The 12,064-nt window shown below is 43.0% G+C and overlaps 1 protein-coding gene across 1 annotated transcript in view; it reads right to left on the bottom strand.

The window, feature by feature from the left end:
* Positions 1 to 12,064, bottom strand: part of SCTR (secretin receptor) — a 76,376-nt gene that overhangs the window by 57,224 nt on the left and 7,088 nt on the right. Inside the window, exon 2 of the mRNA XM_047772190.1 lies at positions 6,349 to 6,469. Coding sequence (XP_047628146.1) covers positions 6,349 to 6,469 — 121 coding nt within the window. The remainder of the gene's footprint in view (positions 1 to 6,348; positions 6,470 to 12,064) is intronic.

The following is a 12,064-nucleotide window of genomic DNA, read 5'->3' as shown; positions in this document are numbered from 1 at the left end:
TGCCCCCAACAGAGAGTTCGCCAGCCCCTCCTCCCCGCCTCTGGCGCCAGACAGATCCTTCCTGGGGATGGAGGGCCTGTGGCCCCCGCATCGTGCTCCTGAGTGGAGGTTATGGGGCTGGACCTGCACCCGGGTGGCCTCAGCCACAGCCCTGACACCTGCTTGGTTCTGCCCACCAGCTCTGCGCCTTTGCTGTTTCTCCTCCACCTTCCTTCTCAAGGGGCCACCACATCCACGCTAAACTCTGTGATCAGTTTTCTGGCTCAGCTTTCACAACCTCTCAGCAGAACAGGCCTGAAGATGTTTCTAGGAGGCTGGGTCCTTCGACATCTTCTGCCTTAGGGGCTTTTCAAGCAGGTTTTCAAAGCCACAGACCCCCTTTCCTTTCCTACAAGAAAGCTGCAGGAGGCCAAAATGCAAAACAGATCCAAGTGGCCTGAGCCTTTGTTCCCAGGGTGGGGCCAGGCTGGGCACCCTCCACCTGCTGCAGCCTTGCCAGGCACAGGCTCCAATACTGCAAATGCAGCACAGTCTTATCGCACACAGGAGAGTTTGGTCTCTCTAGGGGAGCGAGACGCAGAGCCAGAGGCAGGTCTCTAATGAGCTTTCTCAGTTCTGGATGCACAATTAGGACCACAAGGGAGCCTTAGGGGACAAAAGAGGGCCAGACCTACTCCAGATCAGTCACAGGGGCATGCTCATGATCTCCCCAGTCCTGCGATGTGAGGTCAGCGCCCATAAGGTGACCCCAGGTCAGGCTCTAGAGAGCGCCCCTCCCTCCATGGGTGACCTGGCTACGCGGCTCACCTCAGCTAGCTTATGACCGGCTGGGCAAGCTGGGGCGGGCATCCACATCCTCTACCTCAATGGCTCTGCCTCAGCTCCCACTCTCTCCTTCAAGTATCCTCTCTTTTGTTTTCTCTCTCTCTCCTTGCTCTGTCTCAGTCAAATATCTGCATTCATTCATTCATTTAGTAAATCAGTCAAGAAACACACACCAAGGACGCGGTCTTGCAGGCCCTGTGCTGTGCATTGCGGAAGAAGAGGAAAGTGACACAGTCCCTTCCAATCCAGCATACATATCTCTGTGAGGCAGTGCAGAGATGCCAGGAGGGAGAGAAATGGAGGGTCCTGCAGGAGTCAGGGTGGCCACTAAACCAGCAGTTATGAGCATTGGGGAAATTGTTCCTGGAGGAGTCGAAAAAGGAGAGTGGCTGGCAGAGCAGAGAAGCGGGAATGGTGTTGAAGCAGAAGGATGAGTACGTGCAAAGGCCTGGAGGCGTGAGAGAAACTGACACAGTCAGGAAACTGTAAGCAATTTGGTTGAGGCAAGTGGAACTGTTTGGGGTAGATGCGTGGACAAGTCAGAAGCTGAACCACTGGGGATCGATGGGACATATAAACTCTTCAGATGCTAATTTTTAAAACAACTGTCCCTTGCTTCTCAGTGAGAACTCAAGGTCAGCATCATCTCTCCCAGCAGCTTGCCACCCTAGGCTTTATGTCTCAGGCCTGAATGAAAGCCCCAGGCCCTGTCACTGGGATTTTGGGCGTTCCCCTTGGGGACATGCAGGTCTTGCTGGCCAGTTTCTAGAGTGGCAAGCCCAGGAGGTCAGAAGGCTCTGGCTCAGTGGTGCCCCTACCCTGAGAGCCATAAGACTATGGTCGGGCTCCCTGAAAGCATCTTCCATGGCTAGAGGAAATGAAGGAGAGGCTCCATGCTGCCATCCTGCCCCATCCCTCATGCAGAGGAGGGGTGACTTGGCTAAAGCACATCACAGCATTCACGCTGTGTGGCCTCTGCCTCAGGCTGGCCCTGACACATAAGTTCAGGGATCTCGAGGCCCTCTTGGGTCCTCTCCTCCTTCCCTTCCTTCACCCTCTCCTCCTGCAACCTCAGCCTCAGCCGTCACCCAAACGGAAGCGTTCACATCTTGACCCTCCTCCAAAGTCTCCACTCTGCAAGTCCACAACAGAACTCACCACCTTCACCTCTTCTCCCCCAAATCTCCATTCCTCTTCCCTTCTCCCTGGAGGTGCAACAGCCACACATTATGCAGAAAGACGGAATCTGGAATCTGCTGACACCTGAGTACTCTGCACCAACCCTGGACTTTTTGTAACGTGTCAAAAATCAGGCCCTATTTGATGAAGCTGGCATATTGTTTCTGTCACCTGTACAAAAACACACGCCTATGCACTGAGAGGAATCTAAGTTCCTTTTTTTCTCACCATTCTCACCTTGTAACAGTAAATGCTAAATACTTTTTGAATGCTTTTAATTGGACACCAACCCTAAAATGAATGTGGAAATTGAGGCCCAGAGACATTAGGTACTTGTTTAGGATCACACAGTCTAATTTAAAAGCCTGGGGACCTCCATTCCCCTTTCCTCCTCCTCCTCCTCCTCTTTCTTTTTTTTCTTTTTTTTTTGGGGGGGGGGGGGGCTGTATCTGTGGCATATGGAAGTTCCCAGGCTAGGGGTCAAATTGGGGCTGCAGCTACCAGCTACATCACAGCCACAGCAACACTGGATCTGAGGCACATCTGTGACCTATACCATAGCTCGCGGTAATGCCAGATCCTTAACCCACTGAGTGAGGCCAGGGATCAAACCCACATCCTCATGGATACTAGTTGGGTTCTTACCCCGCTAAGCTACAATGGGAACTCCGGGAATGTCTGCTTTCATCAGCGGCATCAAGAGCCACTAAAATGATTAAGATAGTAAGATGTATGTATATGTATTTTACAATAACTAAAAAAACAAAACAAAACACTGACATCAAATGCTAGCGAGGATGTGGAGCAACAGGAAGGCTCATCCAATGCTGTGGGAAAGCAAACAGCAGAGCCATTTAGAAGACAGCTTGGCAGTTTCTCACAAAACTGAACATCCTCTTATCACATGAGCCAGCAATCCTTCTCTTCGGCGTTCATCCAATTGAGTAGAAAACTTACACCCACATAGAACAGCTTGATTTAGCATTGTCAAACTTGGAAGCAAGCAAGATGCCTTTCAGTAGGAGAATGGATAGACTGTGGTACATGCAAACAATGGAATATTAGTCAGCTCAAAGAAGAAATGAGCTCCCAAGCCAAGAAAAGACATAAGGGAAAATACCCTTAAATGTATATCACCAAGGGAAAGAAGCCAATCTGAAAAGACTACATACTGCATGAATCCAAATCTATGAGTGTCTGGAAAAGACAAAACTATGAAACAGCAAAAAGGTCAGTGGTGGCCAGGGGTTAGAAGAGAGGCAGGGATGAACAGGTGAAGCCCAGAGGATTTTTAGGGCAGAGAGATTTACTCTGACAGTATGACGGTGGACACATGTAATCATACATCTGTCAAAACCCACAGAATACACAGCACTAGGAGTGAACCCTAATGATGCTATCTATGTCCATGTAGGTTCATCAGTTGTAACAAAGTACCATCACGCATAGGATATGGTAGGGAGGCTATGTGTTTGGGTAGATGGGGTGGGGCAGAGAGTATGCAGGAACTTTCTGTACTTGCTGTTCATTTTGCAGTGAATTGCTCTTAAAAAATAGTCTATTGAAAAGAAATTCAGGAGTTCCTGCCATGGCTCAGTGGTTAACAAACCCAACTAGTATCCATGAGGACTTGGGGTCAATCCGTGGCCTCACTCAGTGGGTTAAGGACCGGGCGTTGCTGTGGCTGTGGTGTAGGCTGGCAGCTGTAGCTCCCATTTGAACCCTAGCTTGGGGACTTCCATAGGCCATGGGTGCAGCCCTGAAAAACAAAAAAAAGAAAAAAAAAGAAAAAGTTTTTATTGAAGTATAGTTGAGTTACAATGTCATATTAGTTTCAGGTGTACAGCAAAATGATTCCGTTATAGATATATAATTTTTTTACATTCTCACCCATTATAGATTATTACAAGATATTGAGTACAATACTCTGTGCTGTACAGTAGGTCCTTGTTGGTTATCTATTTTACATATGTTAGTGTGCATGTTTTAATCCCAAACTCCTAATTTATCCCTCCCTCCTTTCCCCTTTGGTAACCATACATTTGTTTTCGATGTCTATGAGTCAGTTTCTCTTTTGTATATAAGTTCATTTACATAATTTTTTAGATTCCACATGTAAGCAGTATCATACATTTGTCTTTCTTTCTTTTTTTTTTTTTTTATCTTTTTACCTTTTCTAGGGCCGCGCCCACGGCATATGGAGGTTCCCAGGCTAGGGGTCTAATCAGAGCTGTAGCCACCAGTCTACACCAGAGCCACTGCAACAAGGGATCCAAGCCGCGTCTGCAACCTATACCACAGCTCACGGCAATGCCAGATCCTTAACCCACTGAGCAAGGCCAGGGATGGAACCTGCAACCTCATGGTTCCTAGTCAGATTCATTAACCACTGAGCCACAACAGGAACTCCATACATTTGTCTTTCTGTCTGACTTACTTCACTTGGCATGATAATCTCTAGGTCCATTCATGTTACTTTAAATGGCATTATTTTGTTCCTTTTTGTGGCTTAGTACTATTCCATTGTGTATAAGTACTACATTCTTTATCCATTCCTCTATCCATGGACATTTAAGTTGTTTGCATGTCTTGGTTATTGTGAATAGTGTTGCTACAGTGTTGGAAACTTGGGGTGCATGTATCTTTTCAAATTATGGATTTCTCCAGATATACCCAAGAGTTGGATTGCTGGATCATATGAGGACTTCATTCATACTATTTTATTGTATGTACATACCACATTTTCTTTATCCATTCATCAGTTGACAGACACTTGGGTTAAATCCACCTGTTGTCTATTGTTACTAGTGCTGCTAAAACCTTGCCTGTGCAAGTCTTTGTTTGACCATTTGCAAAGGATTTTTTTTTTCTGGCCATACTCATAGCATGTGGAATTTTCTGGGCCAGGGATCAAACCTATGCCAGAGCAGTGACCCAAGCCACAGCAATAACAATGCCAGATCCTTAACCTGCTGAGCCACCAGGGAACTCCAGGGTTCTTTTCTCTTTTTTTCTTTTTCTTATTTTTTTCCCTTTTTTTAGGGCTGCACCTGCAGCAAATGGAAGTTCCCGGGGTAGGGGTCAAATTGGAGCTGAAGCTTCAGACTTTCACGATAGCTACAGCAATGTCAGGTCTGAGCTGCATCTTCAGCCTATGCCACGGCTTGAGGCAATGCTGGATCCTTAACCCACCGAGTGAGGTCAGGGATTGAACCTGAATCCTCATGGACACTATTAACCCCCTAAGCCACAAGAGGAACTCCTAAGGATTCTTTTCTTAATGTCACATCCCTCCCTGCCCTTCTAAGAGAGAAAGCAAAGAAGATAAGTGAAAGAAGGGAACAGAAATAAAATTAACATGTAAATATCAAATTAATAATATTTACGGTCTTGACTAATAAAAATAATTAATTTAGATTAATAATATTTAAGAAACACCAGGAGCTCCCATTGTGGCTCAGCATAATAACCTGACTAGTATCCATGAGGACTCAGGTTCGATCCCTAGCCTCACTTAGTGGGTTAAGGATCTAGCATTGCTGTGAGCTGTGGTGTAGGTCACAGACTTGGCTTGGATCCCATGTTGCTGAGGCTGTACCACAGCCCTCAGCTGCAGCTCAGATTTCCTCTCTAGCCTGGGAACTTCCATATACCTCCACTGCAGTCCTAAAAAGAAAATAAATAAATAAAAATAAATAAATAAATAAGAAACACTTGTATTTAACATACTCTATCTCATATATCTTTGTAATTTTTTTAATGATGATTTTTATTTTTTCCATTATAGCTGACTTACACTGTTCTGTCGATTTTCTACTGCACAGCAAGATGACCAGTCACACATACATTCTTACTCTATCTCATGTATCTTTGTAATTCTGATGCAGACTTTGTCACTTCCATTTTTAGACCAGGAAACTGAGGCTCAGAAGGTTAAATAATTTTTCCATGTTCACACAGCCAGCATTGACCCCCACACTGCCTTTCCGATTGCCTCACCCATCAAACTGGCAGTGGAGGTGAGAGAATGAATGAGAAGTGCATTGCCTTGACAAGTAATTTTCACCAAATGCTTACCTTGATGAAGTCATCATGCAGAAGAAGCTAATGTTTCAAAAATACTGGCTGTAACCACAAACTCTTAGAACCAAAGAATGGTGACAATGTGGTTTTCTGGGTGTGTGTAGACTAATCACCAAGACCATTCCAGACCCTTCCCCTTAGCTCATTCTCTGAATGGGTCCAGCCCCTCCATCCCCATCCTGCCCAGGGCACAAGCTTCCCCTGACCCGATGGAACTGGACACAAGCCATGCTCAAGTGTGGATGCAGGTGGGCCACGTACCTGGGGCTGGCTGCTCCATGCCCAGGTTTCCCGTCCTCTCTTTGGACAGTTCCTGCAGGCACTGCTCCCGTTCCTCCCGCAGCACCTGGAGCACATCACACAGTCGAGGGAGGGCTCCGACCTGCAAGACCAAAACAAAGAATGCTCACCACTGCCACTGAGCTGATTCTACTACATGAGGACTTTCCATGAGCAGGAATGGGGCTAGGTGATGGAGGCTCAAAATGAGGGAGGCCCACTAGTGAATAAAAGAGAAAAGAAGAAGACTCACAGATATAGAGAACAAATGGGTGGGGGAACATAGGGGCAAGCGAATAAGAGGTACAAACTTTTAGAGATAAAATAATTTACAAGGATATATTGTACAACATGGGGAACATAGCCAACATTATACAGGAGCTGTAAATGGAGTATACCATTTAAAAACTATGAATCACTGTATTGTACACCTATGACCGATACAAAATTGTACAGCAACTATATTTCAATTAAAGACTTAAATACATAAAAATTTTAAAAAGAATGAGTGAAGCATAATGTAAACCATAGATTTGAATGTATCGATATTAGCTCATCAATTGTGACAAATGTACACATTAATGCACAACATTACTAATAAAAGACACTGGGAGTTCCCTGGTGGCTCAGTGGGTTAAGGATCCAGCTTTGTCACTGCTGTGGTTCCAGTCACTGCTATGGCTTGGGCTTGATCCCTGGCCCTGGAACTTCTGCATACTGCAGGTGCATCCCTCCAAAAAAAGGAGACACTGGAGAGGGGGGTTGAGGGGGCATATGATAATTCTTTATACTTTGTGCACAGTTTTTCTGTAAACCTAAATCCCCTCAACAACATAAATTCTAGTTGTTAAAGAAAAGCAAGTGGGGGAGTTTCCATTGTGGCTCAGTGGGTTAGGAACCCAACTGGTATCTATGAGGATGCCGGTTCGATCCCTTGCCTTGCTCAGTGGGTTAAGGATTGGGCATTGCCCTGAGCTGCAGCAAAGTTCACAGACGTGGCTCAGATCTGGCATTGCTGTGACGTAGGCCAGCAGCTGCAGCTCCTATTCAAGCCCTAGCCTGGGAACTTCCATATGCCGCAGGTGTAGCCCTAAAAAGAAAAAAAAAGCAAGTGGAAGAAATCAGTTCACCTGATTTAAAGACTTGCTATATCGGTACAGTAATCAAAACAGCATGGCATTGGTGTTAGAGAAACTGAACATCCACAGATAACAAAATGGACCTTGAACTAAGATTCATACCTTATACAAAAATTACCTCAAAATAATCATGGACTTGAGTGCAAAACATTAAACTAAAACATTTATTAAAAAAGCATAGGAGAAAATCTTCAAGGTGGAGAGCTAGGCAAAGATTTCTTACACTTGACACCAAAAGCACAACCCATAAAAAGAAAAATTGGTAGGTGTTCCCATTGTGGCTCAGCAGAAATGAACCTGACTAGCATCCACGAGGACACAGCTTCGATCCCTGGCCTCTCTCAGTGGGTTAAGGATCTGGTGTTGCTGTGAGCCGTGTTGTAGGTTGCAGACGCAGCTCAGATCTAGTGTTGCTGTGGCTGTAGTGTAGGCCAGTGGCTGAAGTTCCAGTTCAACCCCTGAGGACCTCCACATGCCACAGGTGGCCCTAAAAAGACCCCCTCCCAAAAAAAAGAAAAGAAAAATTGATACATCGGACTTCATCAAAATAACAAACTTTTGCTCCACAAGAAACCATGTGAAGAGGATGAAAAGACAAGCTACAGATCAAGGTAAAATATCTGCAATCCATATATTATCAATCCACAAATTAGAACTAATATCTAGAATATAAAGAGCATCTAAAAACTCAATAGTAAACATATAAAAAATCTAGAACATAAGAAAAATGTATGAAGAGACATTTCACAGTAGAAGATATATAGACGGCAAATAAGCACATGAAAAGATGTTCAACATTATTAGCTATTAGGTAAACGCAAACTGAAATCATTGTGTGCTCTCACTACATGTTTATCAGAATATCTAAAATAAAGATGACTACAAATGCTGGCAAGATTATGGCAAAACTAGGTCACACACGCATTGCTGAGGGAATTGTAAAAAGAGGCAACTACTCCGGAAAACAGTTGACAGTGTTTTAAGACAAGCTAAACATGCAACTATTGTATGACTCAGCCACAGCACTCTTGGGCATTTATCCCAGAGAAGTAAAAACATATTCACAAAAAAACCCTGTACACTACTATTTATAGCAGCTTTATTCCTAACAAACTCAAACAGAAACAATCCAGATGTCTTTCAACGGATGAATTGTTAAACAAATGATGGTACATCCATACTATGGAATTCTACTCAGTGATAAAAAGAAACAAAGAACTGAATCACATACTAACCTATATAAATCTCCAGAGAGGTATGCTGAATGAAAAAACCCAATCCCAAAGCGTTACAAACTGTATGATTCCATTTATATAACATCTTTGAAATAGCAGAGTTATAAAAAAGGAGAACATACAAATGGTTGTCAGGAGGTAAGGAAGGGTGGGAAGAGAGTGGATGTGACTGTAACAGGACCCTATGAACGAGCCTTAATCAATTTTTCACTCTATAATTCACTTTCCTTTTTTCTTTTTCTTCTTTTTTTTTTTTTGGCTTTTTGGGGCCACACCTGAGGCATATGGAGGTTCCCAGGCTAGGGGTCGAATTGGAGCTGCAGCTGCTGGCCTACACCACAGCCATAGCACCTCGGAATCTGAGCCATGTCTGCTACCAACACCACAGCTCATGACAACACTGAATCATTAACCACTGAGCGAGGCCAGGGATCAAACCCACATCCTCATGAATACTAGTCGGGTTTGCAACTGCTGAGCCACAAGAGAAACTCCCACATTTCTCTTTCTTAAGTTGTAGAAAATATACATAACATAAAAATCTGCCATCATAACTATGTTTAAGTGTACAATTCAGTGGTATCAAGTACATTTACAAAGTTGTACAATCACCCCTACCCATTTCTAGAACTTTTTCAATGGCCCAGCAGAAACTCTGTAATGAAATTATACAATCAAACAATAACTATCCATTACCTCTTCCTCTAGCCTCTGATAACCTCTATTCTAATTTCTGACTCTATGGATTTGTCTATTCTAGATACTCCATATAAGTGGAATCATGCAATATTTGTTCTTTTGTGACTGGATCATTTCATGTCCATGTTATACCATCTATCAGAATTTCAGTCCTCTTTAAGGATGAATAATATTCCACTGTATAGATAGACCACCCTGTGTTCATCTGTTTACCAGATGAGTTGTTTCCACCTCTTAGCTATTGTGAATTACACAGCCATTGATGTGGGGGTACAAATATCTCTTCAAGACCCTGCTTTTGATTCTTTTGATTATACACCAAGAAGTGAAATGGCTGGGTCATATGATAATACCAAATTTACTTTTTTAAGGAATCACCATACTGGTTTCCATAGCAGCTGCATCACTTTACAACCCCACCAGCAATGAACAGGGTTCTAATTTCTCTATATCCTCATCAATCCTTGTAATTCTTCTGTTTCAATACTACCCATTTTAATGGGTGTGAAGTGGATCATCCCACCTCCCTCAATCCTTCCATTTAATAAACTAAGATAATCTCGTGTAGAGGAATGCAAACTGCAGAAACACGTGGTGTCCACTGATGTCCATGTGACAGCAACAGCATTCCGAAAGGACTGAGTCCATGGCTTCCAGGCAGTGGCCAGCAGTGAAGGAGTGGGGCCTGAGGAGTTCCTGGGAGTAGCTGGCAAGATCCTGTGTTCAATGGAGCCTCGGAAAGAGAATGAATGGGAAAAAGCCCCCTTATTACGTAAGTTTCCCTAGAGAAGGAGAGGAGAGGCTGATATTTAGAAGTCAAATGCATGTATGTTTACACATATGTTTTTATATAATTATTCAATTTAAAAGTATTAAATATAATTTTACTTAAAATTCACAGGAGAAACAGGTGAAGGTGAAAGTATTGTTAAAATTTATATAAAAATTTCCTCAGAACAAGAGCTATTAATCCTGAAAAGCTCTCTTTAAACAGTTTTTAAAAATCAAGTTTATTTAAATCCTTTTTTCCTTTTACTTGTAGTAGCACTAAAGTGTCTATGATGAAAAATAGCAGTTCCCTTGCCTAACCATTTCCTGCTCTCCAGAGAAAACCACTTTCAATTTTTTTAGCTATTTATTTTCATTTTTATATCCATATTTTAAAATTATACTCTTATATGTTATTTCTTGGTTTACCAATTTGGGACATTCTCCAAAACTCTCTATTATGGAAGAGAAAGATTTAGATGCTTTTAAACTTCCCGACACATCCTTCTCCTGATTTAATTTTTAGTTAAATGAATGGCCTGCATTTATAATGACTTCTTTTGACTATGAAATATTGGTCCCTGCTGAGTCCAGTCATGTAAAATGATTATGTCTCTTCTTGTACATTTTGTTTTTCCTGTGGTCAATAATTACTTTGTTTTTTTCATTGGATTAGTTCTTCTATGTACATACGGTTAATTTTTCCAAGTGCTCCACCAGTTCTGTTCAACATCTATCAAGAGTTCTGTTTGTTTTACCTCTGCAGACCTCTCCTCAGCAAAAATCCTTCCTCTTGTCAACCTGGGCCTGATGCCTGGCTGTGGGTTTTGGGGTCCTCGCCCCGGCTCTCCTGGCTAGCATTCCATTTCCTATTCCTTGACTATTTTCTTGCTTTACTCCCTGGTATTACAGAAGCACATTCTCTAGTAACTTCCTAAGAAAGCATCCGCAGGAGGTAAATTTTTGAATCTTCGCAGGAGTGAAAGAGCTCTTATTAACTTGATTAATTATCAAACTAAAAACTGGGGCAGAGAATTCCAGGTTGAAAATATTTTTTCTTCCAAACTCAAAGGCACTTCTCTTCTCTTTCTGCATTGTTGAAATGCAAATCAAAACTACAATGAAGCACCACCTCACATGGGTCAGAATGGCCATCATTACTGTCTACAAATAACAAATGCTGGAGAGGGTACGGAGAAAAGGGAACCCTCCTACACTGTTGATGGGAAAGTAAATTGTTACTATGGAAAACTGTACAGAGTTTCTTCAGAAAACTAAATACAAAACTACCATATGCAGCAATCCCACTTCTAGGCATATACCGGGACACAACTTTTTTTTTTTTTTTTTGGTCCTTTTAGGGATGCACATGTGGCATATGGAAATTTCCAGCCTAGGGGTCAAGTCAGAGCTGCAGCTGCTGGCCTAAACCACAGCCACAGAAATGCCAGATCCCAGCCACGTCTGAGACCTACACCGCAGCTCACAGCATTTAAGCATGTAAGCTTGGAAGCTATGGGGCAGCTATACTCTATCCTTCACAAAGCAACAGAAAAGTCCAGTCTGTAGAGAGTGAATAAAGAAACAGACCACAGATAGCAAGAAAGGGTTCTGCGGAGCTCTCTGGTACAGCAGATTAAGGATCCAGTGTGGTCACTGCAGTGGCTCTGGTTCCATCCCTGGCCTGGGAACTTCCACATGCTTCAGTTGCATCCAAAGGGGGAAAAAAAGAGAGAGGGAGTTCAGTTAGCTATTTTAGAGTTTAATTTTGGACATTTAAATCTAAAAAGGTGAAATCTGGGAGGTGCTATAATGAAAACCTATTGAATTTTGAAGAAAGTAAGAAACTCAATATCA

This window comes from Phacochoerus africanus, chromosome 3, assembly GCF_016906955.1.
Source record: "Phacochoerus africanus isolate WHEZ1 chromosome 3, ROS_Pafr_v1, whole genome shotgun sequence".
Lineage (NCBI taxonomy): Eukaryota > Metazoa > Chordata > Mammalia > Artiodactyla > Suidae > Phacochoerus > Phacochoerus africanus.
Note: the sequence above shows the minus strand (reverse complement) of the source record. Positions and strands in the feature narration are given on the sequence as shown.